Source organism: Taudactylus pleione, unplaced genomic scaffold, assembly GCF_031769625.1.
Source record: "Taudactylus pleione unplaced genomic scaffold, aTauple2 ptg000170l, whole genome shotgun sequence".
NCBI lineage: Eukaryota > Metazoa > Chordata > Amphibia > Anura > Myobatrachidae > Taudactylus > Taudactylus pleione.
The window spans coordinates 11,256,602-11,278,519 of NW_028284572.1; the positions used below are offsets into that span (position 1 = coordinate 11,256,602).

At 38.3% G+C, this 21,918-nt stretch overlaps 1 protein-coding gene across 7 annotated transcripts in view; it reads right to left on the reverse strand.

Annotated features, from left to right (window-relative positions):
* Positions 1 to 3,913: 3,913 nt before the first annotated feature.
* TRIM2 (tripartite motif containing 2) overlaps positions 3,914 to 21,918 on the reverse strand; it is a 102,156-nt gene continuing 84,151 nt past the window's right edge. For 6 of the 7 annotated variants that reach the window (XM_088475320.1, XM_088475323.1, XM_088475321.1 and 3 more), the window contains exons 8-12: positions 21,200 to 21,367; positions 19,116 to 19,296; positions 10,797 to 10,867; positions 7,596 to 7,736; positions 3,914 to 6,307 (exon numbers count right to left, since the gene is read on the reverse strand). In XM_088475320.1, coding sequence (XP_088331446.1) covers positions 6,155 to 6,307; positions 7,596 to 7,736; positions 10,797 to 10,867; positions 19,116 to 19,296; positions 21,200 to 21,367 — 714 coding nt within the window. In that variant the 3' untranslated portion in view covers positions 3,914 to 6,154. The remainder of the gene's footprint in view (positions 6,308 to 7,595; positions 7,737 to 10,796; positions 10,868 to 19,115; positions 19,297 to 21,199; positions 21,368 to 21,918) is intronic. The other variant, XM_088475326.1, reaches the window with a different exon arrangement.

The following is a 21,918-nucleotide window of genomic DNA, read 5'->3' on the forward strand; positions in this document are numbered from 1 at the left end:
GTGCGTATCCACTAGCAGACTGTGAAACGATTGAACAATTACGACATTGTAATCGTGCAGTCGTTTCACAGTGTGTGCTGAGCCTTCACTGATCGATCAGTCGTTCAGTGCAGGCACCCTCCCTCATCCCCGAACATGGGCAATCTGTCTTTATCTGCAGATTGACCAGCATGTTCGGGCGATGATAAGTGTCAAAAACGACCAGCAGGAGCACGCATCGCTGGTCATTTTCGACATTAAATTGCCCGATTTGTGCCCAATTAACAAGCGAATGAACAATGTTGTTATTCAATCATTCTGTTTAATTTCGTAGTAGATACCCGCCTTCAGACTTTGAATATTCGGCCCGGTTGGGCCGAAACTGATAGGTGTTAGATCCTGGAAGGGGCTGCGTAGTTCCTTAGGGAATGTGATTCCTGACATCATACATATGATATAATAGAAGCATGTAGAGGAGTTTGTGAGGATAAAAAAGTCTGAGTTGAAAGCAATAAAACAGTGAATGATTTGAAATGGAGCAGTATGGAAGACAGCAAAGTGAAAGCTGATAAGGAAGGGAAGTGGGAATAATGTCCATGCAGAAAGACAATACAATGGGGTAGGGAAATAAATATGAGATGGGGAGGACTTGAAATGCTGTTACACTCCAGTACATTAGTGCATATCAGAGCAGTGTCAACCTTGTTTGTGAACAGCTTGATCTCTCACATTCCGCAAATAACACTTCATGGAAGTCATTAGGTACAGTCCAGCTATTTATTGACATGTGTTAAGATCAATTCATACAGAGATTCCAGCATTGATGGAGCATTTGTGTTATGGAATGGTACACTTTTATCTTTTTTTATACAGGATTGTGTCATTTCATGGGACCATAATAAATGCAGACTGAACAAGGAAAACATACATATGCTCACCACAATATGTGACCTTCTCAGCCCAGAACGTTGTGCCTATTGAGCATGACACATACAATCCACCAGAGCTGCACACATTGTGTTATATTGTGATGAGTCTTCGAGCTGTCCTATTATGTGTACCTACAATTGGTATCCCTGGTTAATTTGTCTCATGAACCCAAAGTAAAGTTAAACTAATGCTATACCTGAAATTACTGAAGTAGTATACGGTTTGTGTATACCTTTAGTGAAATTGTACATCTTTAATTATCTCATGAGCAGGACATGGTTTCTCTATTTTGCTTCACTCTGGAATAGAAGAATAATTGCTTTGCAGTTTCCTAGGTAACAGAAATAACAGCAGATAGGTCTATTCACATACAATGGCATTCATGCCACAGCAAGCTGTATTATACTGAACCAGTAAAATGAAACAGGAGATCTGAAATGCCAAGTGACTCCAGTCCCACAACAGGAAGCCATCTGGGAGCTTGAATTGCTGCTGGTTACACTAGCAATAAAATATATATAAAGCCTCTGAAACACATTATAGCATTCACTATCCTATAGAGCATAATGGAGAATGGAGGCCTATTGTTGGACTGATGTTCTGTTATTCATGGTCAGTGTGCTTTGTCAGGTCATAGAGGTGGTCTCCCATTCCTTCCCTACTATTCTGTGTCTTGTGCCCCGAGGGTTAGTAGCATTGGAGAGACCATTAAGCTGTGCTCTGATACAATAGTACTTATGCTGCATACACACAGTCAGATTTTGTTAAAGATATGAACGATAACTATTGTAAAAATCGTTCATATCGTTGACATGTTGGGCATGCATCGACCAACAATGTGTGTGCCCGCATGTCAGATAACGATATCGGACATCGACTGTGCTTGCAGTAAGATTTGGACGATTTCATTCATTTTAAATAACGTCAGAAATTGTTCATCGTTGATAAAATCGTTCAAATCATTTATGAAATCATTCAATCGTTCATAGTTATCGTTCAACGAAATCAATGATCTGACAAATCTGACCGTGTGTATGCACCATAACTTTGAACTTTGTAGCCTTTTCTTATGTTGAATTAGAGTTTGTAGTTACAATTAGACTTTTTAACAAAGCTTCACCAGAGAATCACATCCGAAACGTTTGTGTTGCCTTGTCTTTTACTGTAAATGCAAGTTCTTTATATAGGATTTAGAATAACTTAATGGCCATCCTTTCAGCAAAGGTCTATGTCAAACTACATTACCAGTATTTGATGCTGTGATCCACGCAGGAAGGGAAAAGGTGAAATCCTTAACAAATGTTACAATGCTGCTAATATCAATGAAAGTGCCACTCATGTAATAATATGGAAGGAAGCAATACATAGAATGATGTATCCAGAACAATGCGAACAAAAGCTTCATGCATGGTATGTCATATTCCATGTTCTCTTTTACTGAAACTACAATAAGACATCAACAAATCCCATGAAGTCATGTTTTGCATTTGTTTCTTGTCAGTGCTATTTCCGTAGCCAGCGCTGTTACTGTGATTTAATCATGTCACGTTGTTAGTGCTCACGTTACACTGGAACACATGCTGCATGTAAACTGATCTGTCCTCTTGAGTGATTTCCATTTTATGCAATATGTTGAAGCAAAGTACAGTAAAATGTATGTTGAGCATAAAACAGGAAAAGCAAGGTAGTGCTTACTCTAGAAAGCATTGAGTTATATATACTATAAGTGAAATAAAACAGCAAAAGATTATGGGGCCTATGTTTCAAAGATGAGAGAGAAAATTGTGAGATATAAATCACCAACCAATCAGCTGCTAACTTACATTTTATAGGCTGTGTTTGAAAAATGACAGTTAGGAACGGATTGGTTAATACTTTTTCTCTCACATCAAGCTTTGATATATAGGTCCCTATAACAAGGAAATTATAAAATTGCAGTTTGGGACAGAGCACCTGGGTAATTGCAACAGTATTTGAACCTGAGCAGAGACTTTCAAATGGGTTACTTTCCTGCTACCTTTTTATTTAAATGACTGATCATGCACTGACACACCTTTACTCTAAGAATGTTTATTAAGTTATTGTCTACATAAAGGGCACAGGAAAAAAAATGGGAAAATTATGTTCCAGGCGTGTAAATTATGTAAATGGAATATTCTGTGGTGTACAAATGACTATTTGAATGAATTAAATATACACAAATAAATAGGACAATAAAAGCAGACAAATGAAGAAATTACGAGATATATACATTATAAAATATTAACACAATATTAACACAAAACTGATGGCGAAAATAAGAAACAACGTATTTTAAACACAAATAAATTGCACATGGAAGAATCATAGCTTGTGCATTCAGTGTGTTCTGTTTGACTTGACAGGTTGTTCCCTCTGTGTAGTAAATTTACTGCTGTGTGGGTTTAAAAAAATTGGAGGTTTTGTCCATAGCAATCAATCAGATTTTGCCTATCATTTATCTGGCACATTCTAGAAAATGATAGCTAGAATTTCAAGTTGCTATAAGCTATCCACTATGGTTGCTATACTCTTTTGTAAATGCACACTTTAGTAAATGTATTCAGTTGTCTAGCTCAGGCCTGGCCAACCTGTGGCTCTCCAGCTGTTGTGAAACTACACATCCCAGCATGCCCTGCCACAGGTTTGCGATTAGGGAATGCAAAAACTGTGGCAGGGCATGTTGGGACTTGTAGTTTCTAAACAGCTGGAGAGCCACAGGTTGACCGGTCCTGGTCTAGCTCTTTAGCAGGCTCCCTTAAAAGATATCTGGAACCAAGAGTACTACTAGTGATTCTTAAATGAAAACTTCAACACCAAGAATAGGCTCTGCGCACAATGTAAATCTTTGTCTTGATGTGGATAACTTCTCACCAAGTGATCAACTTGACCAACAGATCACGGATAAGGTAGCTTTATGAACCTGCCCCACCCTGGTGCTTGGATATCATTAATGGGGGTAAAATGCACAGCTATTGGGATAAAGTGTAATGAGTTGTTGACATTTGGTTTCTGTAAATGTAAACTATTATACTTGTGAAATGGAGAGGCCTCTATTATCTAGTGGGCTAGCTTTATGGCCATTTATTTGTAGTGCAAGTACAGAAGTAGTGAAATACAAGTTGCATTTTTAAATTGTTGTAACTTAAAAGAAAGATTTTTAAATTATACTTTTACTCAAGTGGAATTAGGTGGATACATGCGTTTCCCCCCTAACTTTCAATATGATGTTTTTTATCTGCCGGTCACAAGCAGATGATCCTCTCTCCTATTTGAGCAGACTTATCAGACTCTGCCAGAAATGTCAGAGTTCCTGCCAGTTAGCTTCCTATATGAATGAATGAGGAGCTTTGGATAACCTAGCTACCTAGCTTGAATAAAAAACTAATCTGTGTAGAGAATTCTCTTGTGTGAGACAATTAGAGACATGTGGGACACTCCAGATTAGGGATGGTAGTTAATATTTGGGTGGATTTACCATTTAAGCTCAGATTTATTCCAACTTTACTGGGCACAGTTAACATAGATAAGTCTATGGAGTAAATGTAATAGCCTGCATGATGCAGGCATCTGCGAGCTCCGGGGGAGTCTGCCCGATGTTTTACAGGGGCAATCATTTAAAAGGGAAAAACCTGTATTTGCATCGTGCAGGGTATTACATTTGCCCCTCTATGTATTTTGTTTGGAATTTGCACAATAAAGGCACAAAACAGTTAGGTCTAAATTTACTAATCTGATTTACATATTGTATTGCTCAAGGAAGACAATGCTGTAAACAAATCCTTAGTTACATTAATGCCACCTAACTTTTATGTTGCACTTTTGAGTTGACTTTGAGTGCCATATTCACCAAGGACCGTAGTGGCTGTAATGGTCCCATGCTATACTCTACTATCATCAAGCCAAGTGGGTGTTAATACCCCTCCCCAAGTATTTTACCATTAGTGCAACTGGAAGGTACAGAGGGGTGGATATAGGCACCTGCTCACTCTGCCTTAATACTGGCTGAAATGTAACTTGCGAGAATAGTACAATGTGGGACCAATACATCATGGCAGTATCAATGGCACATTCATGAATATTACAATTTGTATGTATAGAAATACCAGTGGCTCTTTAATTCAGTGGAACAGATTCACAAAATTTAGCCGATATTTAAAGCACTTCAGATATTCTGCATTCAGGCCAAATCGCAGCATAACCATTTAAAAGAAAAAAAAAAAAAAATCTACCAATTGTATTAAATAGGAGATTTCAAAAATAATAGAAACCCTGTATATACAATTACAATCATTAGCCCACATTTTGTTACAATTGTAACATTACCTCAGAGCAAAATCCTTATGGCTATTTTCCCATACAAGGCCTCACACTACCATTCTGCTGTCCACTATTGGGAATAATAGACCACAATGTTTGTATGTGGGGAAGTCTCAGTGGGAAATAAACATGCAACTTTACTATAGGGTCTAAGTTTCTTTATCCACAGTCTGTTAATAATGCATCATTCTATTGGTAATTGCCTTAACGTGAACCCCTTGTGTGAACCATAATCAACCATTATATAAAATTGTATGTTTTTTTTTTTTGTTTTTTTTAAAAAGTGGAAAATGCATGAAATGAAACAGCATATAATTCATGATGCTTTATCAATATACCACAGGATAAATAGAAGTGCACATAGACAAGTAATGACTGTGTACAGAAAACTTCTGTCATTATTACAAATGAGACGACGGTTTGTAAAGTTTTACTTTGCAGACACATGTACGTTTACTATTTTACATTAATGTTATTAAAGACCAAAGGTTTTATTCCTAGATTTAAATACAATACTTACCAGAATACACAGGTCTAGAAGACTTCCAGATTTGAGTGCTGGGCAAATAATGTATGACAATTGATTATAGAATGTGGAAGCTCAAAGCATCCTGTCCGTGAGTTAGTGCTCTAAGAGTTCTAAGACCTAAGTGCATAAGAGTAGTGTTTTTTTACATTTGTGTTTTGAAGATTTCCTGCAACACATAAATAGTGTCCTATATTACAATGTAAAATTCCTTTTCCACTGTGTAGCGATGCAACCTCTGGCACAGACAAAACTTGATCATATGGGGTTTAAATAAGGGACAGTCATTCTCATGAAGGTTGGGATATTTCCATCCATCTTGCATGAAGAGCAGTTGGTCCATATCCAGTGCAGTATTTCCACGAAACGGTGGCCATCCAGTTACTGTAAATACCGGTAAACTTTAAAACAATGGTTTCCAGAGTCTGCTACAACAACATGACCATCTGATGTCAGGGCGAGTCCCTGTGGACCATAGAGTGGGTCAGCAGAGGTATTGATGTAGGACAGAAATGATCCGCTCCCATCAAATACCTAAAGGTTATAGAAAAATATAATAATACGAGCAGAAATAATTAAATTCTTAACCTAGAGAGATAGGTGTGAGATATAACATAATATTCAGCAAAAATTCCAGTTAGTACTTTAATGGTTTTGATTCCTATAGCACAGTGATAGTGTTCACACCAGAATTACTACAATAGCAATTGTCCCTCAAGCACCAGACTGTGCACAACTATGGTGGTCACTGGGAACAGCTAAACATGTTTGTAAGTGCTGTATGCTATGTTGTGTTAGCAAGTTGGGTGTGATGAAAAGGGACAGGGGTAGGCAATGTTTTACTCTTTGAGTGTCAGACATTCAACATTACAAGCCAAAGACAATTTCTGAAGTGCCACCACCATTACATCATATAAAAACATTTGCAATAGTAATACATTAGTATTAAAAATGTTAGTGGCTTCCCTGTCCTCCCTTTTTTGCAGCTAGCTTGCTCAAGTTACGTCGATAACAGTCTGGAGACAAAGATATACTTCCGAATTTTGTACTGATATTCGATTGTGAGCCAGACTAACTGGGGCAGGAATCACTATCCAGAGTTCACTGTGTATGGAGAATTTCTAGTGCGCACACACAAAATAAACAAAAACATCCTTGTGTGGGAAACAGTGCACCTACAAGGCGAGGGCCTGACATGGTGGGTGCCACTGTAAACACCCTTGGGTGTCACCTTGTGGCACTAGTCCTATATCTCACATAGACTATGCATGTGATACGACCTAAACCTTTCACAAAGGCATACCTACCGGAGGGTGTGAAATAATATTGTATAGATAGAACCAGGGTGTGGGCTGCTGTAGAAGTTAGGAAGTAATGGCTTCAATTTTGAATCATCATCCATGAGCTAGCTATAACTTCCTCAAAAATCATCTCTCTAGTCCTATACTGTGAGAAGCTCTGGTCCATGTTCTGACATTGGAAAACTGGAGGCTATTCTACCAGTAAAAACGGCTGACATACTGGGATAATCCAGGTAGAATACGTGCATGCTATTCATGTTCCTAGCTTTAGCTGCAATAAAGCCATCAATCTTCCTTCAACTTGAATTAATAAATCAAGAGTGCTTCTGTACACAGCCAACTGGAACGCCTGAATCTGCCGACGCTCGCTAAATGTCAGTTTTGACATAAATAATAAATAACATGCAGTATCTAAATGATATATTCTTATTGTCTTTTGTAGTCTAATTACATCTGTTTATCACTCACATAAATGACTTATGCTTATGTGGGAAACACAATAGTTATTCACAAAGGCTTACTTGTATCCTGCTATTGCCCCAGTCAGCTACAATAATGTTTCCATTGGAATCCACAGCCACTCCAGTAGGAGCATTAAACTGTCCGTTGCCTTCTCCATTTGAACCAAACTTCAATATAAACTCGCCATCTTGGTTAAATACCTAACATTAACATAAAATAAACAAATAAATGAATGTAATAATTGCAGATGAACATTATAACCCAGTGATGGGTAGTCTGGGAGCCTCATGAGGCCCTCTGAGAAAAACATGCTACACCTTACCACAAACAGTAGTTTTTCACATTTGGTCCTCCTGCTAACAATCACGATGTCACATTGGGAGCGCAGAACTTTTTACACAGGAGGAGATTCAGTTATTTGTGGGTTGTACCACACAGACTCTGCTCCCAGGTAAAGTGCCTGGGGCTATTCAATTATAGGCCTGCAATTAATATGTGACTAGCCCCAAGGTAACAGATTTCTGCTTGCAAGCAAAACACCGTGGTAAGCAGTGATGTGAGACAGAGCCTTTCCGGTCATACTTAGGTATACCCAAGAGTTTTCACTATAAAAATTACAAGATAAAAATATTATAAATATCTTCTTTGTATTATTCTAATCATTTTTATAGTCAAAACTCTGGAGCAAAAAGTGTATGGTAGGTGAGGCACTGCCTCCCCTGTCTCCCTTTTATGCACATCCCTGATCAAAACTCACCAAATTTCCAGCACTATATACTGCTGCACCTTTGTATAATGCCGACATGAACCCTCGGGTTCATATATGTATCTGTAAATCTGGCTCTGATACTAGCCAGTGCCTCCCCAGCCATTTACCTCACCGCATGTCACTGGTGGTAAGTGATGCCTCGGGGCTAGTCGCCAGTTCATCGCAGGCCTCTAATTGAATAGCCCCCACAACTTAATACAAAAATCAGCTCTGTGCTGTCAGTAAGCCGCTAATTCATTGGAGAGTGTCAGGCTCCAATATAGAGAGAAGTAAAAATGAATAGATGGATGAACAGCACAGGTTGGTAATATAAAGTTAGTGTTTCTCATCACTCCATGTAGTAAACATAATTTTTTGTACAATGAGTTAAATTAATATCTAATTAGATCATTATATATCAGATGGTAAACAATGGATTCTGGCATTGAAACATGCATGGTTTAAGCCTATAAACGTGACAACATATATGGCTTGATTAAAAAAGGAAACATTTATTGCTGGATTCCATATAAAAAAAGTAAATAGAATCAACTATATAGAGTACAAATATAGATAATTGACCAACCAATATTAAAGATAAAATATAGGGAGTCTTAGTTCATGTTTACCATTAGATATATAATGATCTAATTAGATATTAATTTAAAATCATTGTACAATTTTTTTGTGTACTACATGTAGCTATCAGAAACACAAAGTTAATAGCCCCCCCCATCACTTTACCTGGGAGCAGAAGCCATGTGGTACAGCCACACAGCTAATTGAATCTCTTCCTGTGTCTATGCAGTGGATTAGTCTGATTAGGTGATGACATCTTCTCATTGACTGGAAATTAATGTTAGGTTCCTGAACTTATACTGGGATCTGATGCTTCTCCATAAACTGTAATGCAATATTTCCTTGTGAAACGAATATTAGCATCAGAAGCCCCTGAAAAGTATCACGTTGCAGCACTTTATTTTTCCATTCTCATTTTTTAAAACAACATGGATTACTATGTACCACAGGGTTACTAGCAGTTTAGTTATAACAAAGAAGGAATATGTAGTCGTCTAGGGTGTGTGGAAAAATGAGTAATGTGCCAGAGATGTGCTGCCGTTCCGATGGCATATTGTCAGCAGTAGACTTTAACTGCCAACTACGTGGCGTATGCCACTTTGCCTAGGGTAAAGTATGCAAATTTGTACTGTGCATGCTACAAACAAAAAGTAGGCCTATGGCGATATGCAGATTTAGCACTTGAACCAACTTACAGTTGGAAAGGCAGTACCAGGGCCATTGAGAGCACCGGTAAGCCCGGGTACTAGATGGACGTGGCCAAATCTGAGCGGCATGGCCAAAAAATAAAAAAAGACTATGTGCGGGACTGCACAATCAGCACAGGGCGCTCTCGGTGAAGGTCAGGGAGAGAGAGGAGACTGCTGCAATGGGCAGAAAATAAGTTTTAAAGGTGGGACTATCACAATGAACAAGAACAGGAGGGCGTGATAACAGTTGCCTATGGACACAGGCCCACATGGGTGCCTGAGGGCTGTTGATGAGCTAGCCACTTCTGAATGTCTTAACCTGGCTTCAACGCTATAGCAAACTGGTATTTTCTTCTTTGCTCATTCCTATTTTATTTGATTTTTTTGATGTATACATGATGAGGAAGGTTCAACCTTCTGCACATAGGTTTTGTTTTGATTGTAACCTATTAGCAAATGCATTTTTCACTTTAAAAAATGTTTTATTGTGCCAATGACCAGGTTGGGTCTAAGCCTATCTAGGTGTAAGTATGCCTGATGTTACCTCAGGTGTAGAGCCGAATGCAGGCCTGATCCGCCTACCAATTGACATATGGGCATACGTTTGCAAATAATCTCTAAAAAGGCCCACATAAAATTAGCAATCGGGCCAGGCCCTTTTTTGTTTGTGTTCATTCCTTTTATTAGACACCTAGCACAGCATCATTGAATATTAGGTAGAATTTTTTATACGGTCAATTGAAAGTCTATAGTAAAGCTGGCCACACACTAGACCAACTTACATCCAACCAGCCAACTTGTTGAGTGGTTGGAATGAAAATCTGGTAACGTATGGGATGATGATCAATAATTTGCTCCTAAATGCCAGAAAACAGATGAAAATGGTCGTTTAGACAAGTTTGTTAAATGTTTGATCTAAACTATTCGTTCAAACAGTTTTGGTCCATTTTCCAGCGTTTGGGAGCAAATTGCTGATTGTATTCCTTACCTGATTTTCATTCCAACCAATCAACTAGTTGGCTGGTTGGACAGATAATCTTTAGATGTGTGGCCAGCTTAAGAAAAGAACCACATTAGCAATAACATTTTGCTCAACTCCCGAGCAATGCTGGCACTCTATACTAGGGAGTCACTTCCCGCTACTCTAAAATAGCACAAGAGAGTGTCATCAGACATTAGAATGGCAATAGATGTTTAGTTTGATATGTTTGTTACTGGTGACAATAACTGTTAATATGACATACCTTGACTGAATGGTTATGGAAGTCTGTCACAATAATTTCATTATTGGTGTTTACAGCTGCAAAGTGAGGTCCTAAAGGGACAAAATGGAATATATATATATATTTAACATTTTACAGACATTGGCAGAAATTTTATTTAAAAAACTTAAGAGCTATCAGAAATATTGAACAATTTTTTTAAAACTTGTATATGACAACAATGTACAGATGTGTTCACATACATCTATCCTCCGTGCACTACAAGTTGCCCTACACAACGTGTGATTGAAGTGTGACTCGGTAGCGCATCTTATTTGCACAGCAGCACGAATAGAATGCACAAGCAGCGTCCGCATATTAAAAATGATATGCGGCCTGCCTATGTTCTGAGTGCAACAGCCAGTGGAGTAGGTGTATGTGTATGTGTAATGCTGCGTTACATTGTCAGCGGCTGTGACACTGTAACGTAGCATTTCGCATGCAGATACACCCGCAGTTGCACACGGAACATAGGCATGCCGCATATCATTTTAATCAGCAGAAGCTGCTTGTGCTACCTTGCTGTGCAAATAAGATGCATTTGAAGGTAAAAAGTAGCACGAAAAGACGGTATGGTGTGACTAGGGCCATATTCAATTTGGAGCGAAATGTCGGTAATTTATTGCCGATGACGTCATTTTCGCATGTTTTAATTATCCCCTTATTAAATTTCTAAGACTTTTTTCGCCGGTGCAAAAAGTCTTTGAAAAAAAATGGGGATAAGTATTCACCATGTTTTACATGGGTAAAAAAAGTGCAGATATGGGGTTTAGGGGTGCAGACTTCAAAAAAATAGCCTGCACCCCTGGGAATAGCACCTAAAAATTAACTGTCAAAAAAAGTTGAATAAAAAAATAGGGATACCCCAAAAAAATAAAAATAATTTTGGGGTAAAAAAAAATAAAAAATGTTTTTTTAAATAACAAAATTAATTTGGGGGGGTTCCCAAGTATGCAGAAGGTGTTTAAAAATGCACCTGCCACTACCACCAGCATTCTTTTAACGAATTTTCAAAATGCACTTTAGGGACTTAAAAATATGCTTGCACCCATTTTCATGCATTCCAGATTTGATGGGCATAGTTAATTTTTGCCCCCAAAAAACCTAAGTGCTATTATTCTTCATCACTTCTTCAAAGTCTGGAAAAAACACCTGCCGCGGCTATTTAAAAATCCCGACAATATGCAGAAGGCCAAGTCGGGGGTACCTATAGTGATTCCCCATGTCAGGACATATTTTGAGGTGTGCCAGGATCAATTCCCGAAAATTCATAGGACTTTTTGCCAGTCAGTTTTTCGCCGAGTCCCGATTCCGCAACTTTTAAATTGAATACGGAGATAAGCGGGCACGCGCCTGATACTTTTATCCCCACTCAAACCTCCGATGTGGAGCGAAAAGTCCAGCACAGACTTTTCGCTTCCATATTGAATATGCCCCCAGGTCTGTTTAACGTGCAAAGAGGCTAGATGTATGTGGACACATCTGTACATCCGAAGGACCTCTGATGTAACAATCTATAAAAGTAACATACACATTTATTTTATCATTTTTAATTTATATTTTTGCCACAATTATCCAGCTTTGAATACCTCAGCAATTATTGGGGACACAGTTCCCAAATTCTGCTTTCTCCTGCAAATAGAATGAAGCAGACAACAACGCACTCTACAATACACTCCAGGGAATCATAATGGTAACACCATCTATGTAATGGCAGGATTGACACTGCTCTGCTAGTTTGTGTAGTTTACATGGCAGCACTATTTCACTAATATTTGAAACAGGACACCTCCACTGCAAACACAAACTAAAATCATTTTAAAGGAACACCAAAGCAAAATATACAAAGTTGCTACACATAAAAAATATTGTTCACAAATATATATGCAAATTATCCAATACTTTAATATAACTGGAGAGGTTTGTAACTGTATTTACATTTGTTGTGTGGGCACATGAAGGCTATTATCAGCTATAGTAATTCAGAAGAAACAAAACAGAAAAAGTATACATGGCCATTCTAAAAAACAATATGAACCCTTATGATCATAACTTCAAATACCTTACATTCTGATAAGGTTCTAAATCAGTGGTTCCCAAACTGTGTCCTGTGGCACCCTGGGATGCCTCAGTGCACTTGCAGGGGTGCCTTGGATTGGTGGTCCAGTACCAAATAAAATTAATTTTATTCAGTGTGATATGCAAAACCAGTGCTAATGGCTGCCAATCAAAGAATATGTGGACAGAAAGAAGCACAGCCCTGTCAACCACCACATAACTGACCCTAAGGGTGACATATAAGCACAATTTACTTCATTTAATTTTTTTCTGAATTTCTCAATAGGAAACTTTTGTCTCAGGGGTGCCGTGGAAAAAATGCTGATACTCTATGGTGCCGTGATTCAAAAAAGTTTGGGAACTTCTGTTCTAGAGTATTTACTTATAGAATTGTAAAAACAATATATAAAAGTAAGACTATATACCCATGGGTTAAATCAGTTAATTTTAATGAAACTTAATTCACATATATTGTAGAATTAAACAAAACAACAAAAGACAAATATTTAAAATAAATATAGATGTACATGTGACTGGCAGAAAATTGCCTTGACATTAATATTTATGAAAATTTTATCTTCAAAATACACCAGGATCAGCATCACAGAGCTGGAATGTCAATTATTATTATTATTTTTTATTTTTTTTTAATTCTCTATAATAGAGGTACTGTACATTGAAAAAAAGTCAGTAACAAATTAATCAGTAGAAAAGAAACTAAAAATACAAAATAAAAACATGCATAAAAGAAACAAACTGATAATTAACAGAAACATAAGTAATAAATAAGCACTGTGACTAATCAGCTATTTGAAGCCAGCAGAGAACAAACAGAATGAAATAATACAGATCTCAACAAGTGCTGTCTCACTTAAGGTGCACACACGTAACGATTTTTTTAACGATTTAACTATAACGACGTCGTTATCGTTCAATCGTTGAAAAAATCGTTCAGTTTCTGAGTTATAACGATGAATGATTATCGTTCATGCGCGTTCCAGTTTGTAGTTTGAAGTTCATTCTTACTGACCAACTGAACGATTTTCATTAAGGGAAGTTACAAAAATTGTTTGTATTTCAAAAAAATCGTTCATTACACTTTAAAAAATCTGACAGATAATCTGACAGAAAATCGTTGGTAACAAAATCGTTGTGTGTGTATGCAGCTTTAAGGTGCGTACACACAACGATTTTTTAAACGATTTAACGATAACGACGTTATCGTTTAATCGTTTATAAAATCAGTCATCTTTTTAAGATGAACGATAATCGTTCATGCACGTTCACGTTTGTAGTCCATTCTGACTGTCCAACAAACGATTTTCGTTGAGAAAATCGTTCATGTTGTGCAGAATGAACGAAAAACGATGAACGATTTCCATTTACTGTATGCATCATTAAAAAATCGTTTCATTTTTGAAAATCGTTCATTACTTTAGTAACCAATGATTTTCGTTCACTATTTCAAGGGAAAAAAAATTACAAAAATCATTCACTAAAATCGTTGGTTACTAGCTTCATTGTGTGTGTATGCAGCTTTAGTGATAACCCCCCCCCCACCCTTCCCCCATTACCGACCCAGAATAGAAATATGCGGAAAAATAATCTCTAAAGATAGAATACCTCAGCAATCGATTATCCTAGAATTAAGAACAAAGTCTAATTGGGGGGCATCTCCAGCAATACTTTAGTACGCAGTTCATACTAGGTCAGTGATTCCCAACCTCGATCCTCAAGGCACACTAACAGTCCTGGTTTTAGTGATATCCATACCTAAGCACAGATGGTTAAATCAAAATAACTAAGGTACTAATTAAGTCACCTGTGCTCAACTATGGCTATCCTTAAAACCTGGAGTGTTAGTGTGCCTTGAGGACCGTGGTTGGGAACCCCTGTACTAGGTTGTGTTATGAAGGCAGCTCATGAGCCGACGTTTTATATTGTCTGGAAGGGAATCTATGTAATCTTCAAGGTATCAAAGAAAAGGTGAACTTTCCTCTCCAGTTCCAATGCAACCTCCACCCACTCAGGGCTGTAGAGATCCTGGCTGGGCCCAGGCATTGCCAAGGGGGCATGACCTAATGGAAGGTAATGTGGCAACAACCCCTTGCAACAGTGGTAGCCAACCCTGGTCCTCGAAAGCTACCAACAGTGCATGTTTTCCAGGACTCCTCACAGAATCACAAGTGAAATAATTAGCTCCACCTGTGGTTCTTTTCAAATGAATCAGTGAGTAATAACTACACAAGTGCATCTGCTAGGTGACCTGGAAAACGTGAACTGTTGGTAGCTCTCGAGGACAGAGGTTGGCTACCCCTGCCTTACAAAATAAAACATTTAGTATCTGCGGAGTTGAAAAATGGGGGTGCCATTGTGCCCCTCAGCCGACATTAGTTATAAAACTGTATGGTCCTCAGTAAAAGAGGAAAAAGTAGAGCACTCACGGTGGATAGTATTAAAAAATTCCAAAAGGGTGGGAGTAATATCACATTGTAGTAGCTCCAGTAAACCTGTCAGGGTCTGGGACCTTGTGGGATGGAGGTCAGAAATAGTAAAGGTGCATACACACACAACGATTTAGTTACCAAAGATTTTCTGAACGATTATCTGTCAGATTTTTTAAAGTGTAATGAACGATTTTTTTAAACTACAAACGATTTTTGCATATTCCCTTAATGAAAATCGTTGAGTTGGTCAGTCTGACTGAACTACAAACGTGAAAGCGCATGAACGATAATAATCCATCGTTTTAACTTAGAAAGTCAACGATTTTTTTCAACGATGAACAATAATCTATATCGTTTATCGATAATCGTTCAAAAAAATCGGTGTGTGTATGCGCTTTTAAGCTGCATACACACACACGACGATTTTGTTACCAATGATTTTCTGAACGATTTTCTGTCAGATTATCTGTCAGATTTTTTTAAAGTGTAATGAACCATTTTTTTGGAACTACAAACGATTTTTGCATATTAAATTAATGAAAAAGTCTGACTGAACTACAAACGTGAACGCGCAGAACAATAATCGTTCATCGTTTGACTCAGAAAGTGAACGATTTTTTTAAACGATAATCGTTCATCGTTTGACTCAGAAAGTGAACGATTTTTTTAAACGATAATCGTTCAAAAAATCGTTGTGTGTGTATGCAACTTTAGAGATAATTCCTCAACAGAGATATCACTGTCCAGTAAGTCTCTTTGGGATTGTGTCAATTTCAGGAAAAATTGGCCTCATGAAAGAATTGCTGTTGACAAATTAAATCAATAGGGCAATCTGCATATAATTCAGTAAACTAACAACAGAAATGGGACAAAATGTTATTCGATGATGTGGAAACTAAATTAGAATGAGGGTCACATATAGCCACTACAAGATACTGATTTTAAACAGGTTGAGTCATGGTGGCTAATAAGCAGCCTCCCTTGTTACACCATATGAAATATTTAAACTTTGAATAATCCAAACTACGCTTAGCCTGTGCTAATAAAAAGTTTTTCAGAAGAAGTTTCTTTTTCTGTTGATAACAGTGTAAATAGCCCTCAGTAAAAGTTGATAAATATGCCTCGAATGCTGCAGCCATAGATCGCTGCAGGGCTCTACAGCAATATTTAGCTTCTTTATTTTTTTTAAACATAACTAAAATCACATAGCCCCCTCATCACCATCTTTAAAGCTTCCCAGAAGAGCACTGGATCATCCCGATGGTCAATACTGTCATCAACAAATTCCATCCATTTGCCGGTGAGGTCAAATTTCTAAATCCCCATTCGAGGAAAGATAACTAGGGAAGCACCAAAGGCAGCTGGTAATTGTCAGAAAGGGGTGCGTAATAGCGACAGAGACATGGGGCGTGGTTGGAAATGAGAATATCATGAAGCTCAGCTCCACAAAGATGTTGGATCAGGTCATCAGCCACCAGAACATACTCAATCCCGGAAAATGAGCAATGAGCTGATGAGTAAAGAAAAATATTTGTTGGTAGGGTTTAAGCGACGCCAAGGATCAGTATGATGTAAGGTATTGCAGAAAGTAGATCTGTAAATCCACATCAATTAGTTAGAACAGATTGCTGGAGGCTGTTTGTCTAAAAGCATGATCCGCAAGTCCGCAACTGTTAAATTCACCACCTACAATAAGCTTCCCATTTGTTCAGCTGCATTGTAGAAAGTCGCCGAGGCAGGGTTGGGGGCATAGATGTTCACTTAAGTGTAATGTACTAGTTGGAAGTCCACATCCAGTATAAGGATGTGTCCCTCAGGGTCTAGCACTGACTCCCCCAAAGAATAATGGAGATTCTTGTGAAAACAAAAAAAAAAAGCACCCATCAAGATTTGGATTGTACGGTGCAGGAACACAGTTCTCAATCCAATTTGCCCTAAAATGAGCTCCCTCTCCCACTTACCAGTGCGTAACCTACAAAAACACAACATCTGAGTGTAACCATTTAAGGTGAGTAACTACTCTCTCTCTTAATCGGGAATTACCATACACCAACATTCCAGGTCGTCAGACAAAAGGGAGGGGCAGGGGGAGAAAAGGAAAACAAATCAAGTGAAGGCATGATCATCATGTCCCCAACTTAAGAACTGCATAGGTTTCGAAAACAGATTATTATCCTTTATCTATATGGCACCACAAGGGTTGCGCAGCGCCTTACAAAGTACATATACAAATGAGCACACAAGAAAACAGGAACAGTGCAGGACAAATACATGGTTTATAAACATTGCTGAATAACACTTAAATAAGCAGCAGGGTGTCAGCAACCAAGTGTTGGGTGTCGTTGTGGGGAGTTAGCAGTAGAGGAAAGTATAAGTAAGACAATAAGAAGCACATGAGGGAAGAGGGCCCTGCTCGTGAGAGCTCTACCTTAACCCCACATTCCCAGTGCAGATAGAGGATTAGCCCAATAAACCCAGGGAACGGACCCACCTGGCCAGACACAGTCGTCAAACTATACAGATAAGACAAAAAACAGTAGTCACAGAATAAATAAAAATAGCATGGTTTATCCAGTACTTAAACCACAGTTTTCCAACATTTAACTATACGAATAGAAACAAAGAAGAGAACCACCAAGTGTATGTGGCATTTGTTAAAAAAAGTATGAAAAACTAACAGTGTAATCAAAAAAAGATTGATAAATAATAATACATAGACATGTAGGAGGCAAAGCCCATCCTCCGTAGAGACCAAGGAGGCAAATCACAATATTAACAAACCAGAACAATTCAACACCAGCTCAGTCAAGGGGGGTGGGAGAGGGTGATCTACATGAAGAGAGAGGAAGTGGCCTTTATCATTTTGAGGATAAGATATAAAAAGGGTTTGTCCATGCACTGATACCCTCAGCTTTGCCGCTTATAATAAAGCACAGCGAATGTTTTCATCATAGAGGAAGCGACAAACTTCATAAAAAGATTTATGCTTTTGAGAAACTAGGACAGAGATGTCATGTAATATTAAAATAAGAGTTATCCCCCAATTCTCAAAGGAGAGGACTTCCGAAAAGCAATCAAAATGCTGTCTCTGGTCTGGAAAGCTAAGAATTTTGCAATTACCAGTCTCGATTGATTTCTACTACCACCTTACCATTCTGGCACTAACCTGTGGGCCCATTCTATGTAAGGAACTTCAATATCATCCCAAATCCCCAGAGCAGTAGGAACAGTAGTAGAAATGTAGTCAATAAGTTGTGGACCTTTAACTGACTCTGGGATCCCAATAAAACGTAAATTATTCAGACAATGATGGTTTACCAGGTCGTCCACCTTCTCCACAAGGGCACGAATGGTGGTACCATGGTCACCGCCACAGAGTGAATGGACCCAATCCTCCACATTACTGGTTCATTGTCCTAGATGGACGACTCTATTAGTGTTAGAATCAATTCTGGCCAGTGCAGCATCCAGGGAAGCCTGCATAGGATTTAAGCTCTTTCTCTATGTAAGGAATAAGGAAACTGTAAAGTTCCTTGGCTAGCTCCGAAACAAAGGATGCAGACAAGTAACGCATGTATTTCTAAATGTGGAAAGTGTCATTATCACATTGGATTAACTTGTATTCCAGGTTTAGTTCATTGTATTGCAGTATAAAATAGGAAGCATACAGACAGGACATAAATGTACTGTACTTTGCTGGAATGGGATGTTTATGGGTTTTTAAGCTAATGAGAAGTGTACACAATGCAAGAGGATATAGAAAACATTAGACAAGAGAAGGTGGTCTACATATTACCATCAAGTGTACCTGCAAACTGCTTGTCCCCATTTCCTCGGCTACCAAACCTGGTTACTATTTTCCCATTGGGCTGGAAGATGAACACGCAGCATGCTTTGTTATCTACCACAATGATGTGCCCATTGCGATCAACTGAAACACCTTTTGGACCCATCAATTTTCCAGATCCAATTTTTGTCTGTTAAAACACAAAAATGATAACACTCAGTACAGTACAAATAATATGCTAAACATATTGTCACTAATTGTGGTATGTAGAGAAGAATGTCATCATAATTCACAAGTCACTTAATAAAATCAATTTTCAGACATGATTAGTATTAGCAACTAAATATGACACAAAATCCATAAGTAAACCAAATATACCTGCTCTATAATATCTAGCATCAAACATTGATATAACAAGAGATAGTAAAGTAATATTAAGCCGGGTACACACTAGATGATAGCTCCGATATATATCGTGCCGTCGGTACACACTGTCCGACCGCCTGATACATCGTTCACCTGCACCATTCACCTTTCTGGCGTCGCCAACTGGGTCGCTCCATCTAACGTGCATACATAATAGACGATGTGGACGATATGTTGGCCCAATTTGCCATATTGTCCGAGAAATCGTCTACTGTGTAGCCAGCTTTACACTATAAAAAAAAATAGATAAATAAATAAATCCAATTTCATTAGAGACCTTTTACGTTAATAGTTATCATCAACTTGTAACTAAATGTAATATGAAACCTATGTAAAATTTTACAACTTCTAAAGACTTGAAAATCCCTAAAACTCATAATCAAACTGTATGGGACTGGCTATTGACTGGCCAGCTTGGAAACCAGGTATCATTCATCAACAAGCATTCATGTTTGGGCTTTCTAAGAAGGTAAGAACGACCAAATTGTACCTTCCACTTTGCTTTCCAGCTTAAAAATATGTTGTAGAATGGAACATAAAAAATAATAAATGCAGTGAAACCACATTTAAATAATTAACGGAGCAAGTTTTCATACATAGGTCTGTGTACGCAAGTGTCGACCAGGTAGAGTGATTCAATCAGTGTTATAACAATTCTCTCTCTTAAGCTGGATACACACTGACAGATATATTGGTCGATCAAGTGATCCGCCAATATATTTGGTGCCCGTCAGCCAGTGTGTACCAGCGATATGTCCGTTATACCTGCAGATATATCTGTCCACCGGCGGGGAGGGGGGGGCGGGACCCGCGGACAGAAGCAGATGATGGCCGTTCAGTGTGTATGAACGACCATCATCTGCAGATCACTCGATCTGCAGATACATCTGTGTGCAGGGTGTACCAACCTTTACATGTAAGTTAGAGTCGGGGCTTACACCAATAAACAAGACTAATCCTATTAACTATTTAAACAAGTCTTATTTACAAAGAAAATAATATTAGTAATTAGTCCATGTAGCATGGAAGGTTTCACTGTTCAGTTCATTACCTCAATCTCTTGGCTGAACAAACATAGGCATATTGCACAGGGCCGTATAGTCCATACAGATGATGAGGAATGTAACAGAACTTACACACTTTAACTACTGTTACCTAAATTAACCTAAAGTCCGTTACTTGTTCAAAAGAAATCAGCAAGACATGCCCCTACCCTGCTAACTTTTCTCTAAACATCCCCTCCGTTAGAAGCTTATGCCAATTTAAACAGAATTAAGCACATTACATCAGTAGAAATATATTCAATCAACATAGCTGATCCTAAAGTTTCCTTTAATTTTATTTAAAATACATAAGCAACTTGATTTCTAGGGCAAACACTTCTAGGAATTTCTATTTACATTGCAGCATTTTGAGTCATTGTATTATCCAATCAATATTAGGTTTAAGGTTAGGGGTTAGGCACTAGGGGAAGGGCTAGGTTGGGTTGGGCTGTGGATTAGGTTTAGGGGTAGGGTTAGGGTATTTACCAGCAGGTGTTTGTATTCTGTCCCTGTCGGGATGCTCACCGCCGATATCTTGGCCGACAGCATCCCGTACCCAACCAGATTATTTAGTTGAATGTATATGATAACAATATAAATACTACGGATATAGATATGTCTTACCTTAAATTTGCCATCAGAAGAGAATATGCTGACCCACTTGTTGTCATAGTCTGCAATGATGATGTCACCGCTTGGGTGCACTGCCACGCCGGTTGGTCTTTGTAGTTGACCAGGTGACCTTCCTCGAATGCCAAAGCGGCTTTTAAACTGTCCATCATTTGAGAAGATCTAGCATATAAATAAAGCAAACGTTAGCAGGAGCCATGAGTGTTCCTGAGGCTTAAAAATCTGCATTAAAATGCAGCCTGGGGTAACCCATTGATTCCGGAACTTTGCGCGGAATCTATGGGTTAGCGATCGTTACACTCATGGTTTACAGCGTGAGGAAAATGCCTATTAATTGCAAAACTTCGGACATGAAACCCGGAGCTTTTTTCCGGATTTCAAACCCCGCACCTCATTGAATTCCTCCCTATGGTATGTTTATAGTGAAATCGCTTTCCTATATTTCCTGTCAAATGATTAATTTCTCACATAATTTTCAAAAACTTTTGAGAGGAATTACTTAAACCAGACTGGATATAATAGGATTTTGTACTTACTCTGATTAACAATTTATTATATCAGTTGCAATTAAACGGTAAATTAACAATATTGATTGTAATAGTTTATAAATGGCTGCAACAATAGTAATGACTGCAGGGATGGTTCTAGACTTTGTGTAGTTCAAGGCAAAAGTTTTGTTTGGCGCCCTGAGCTCAGGGGGTGTGGCCTGATCA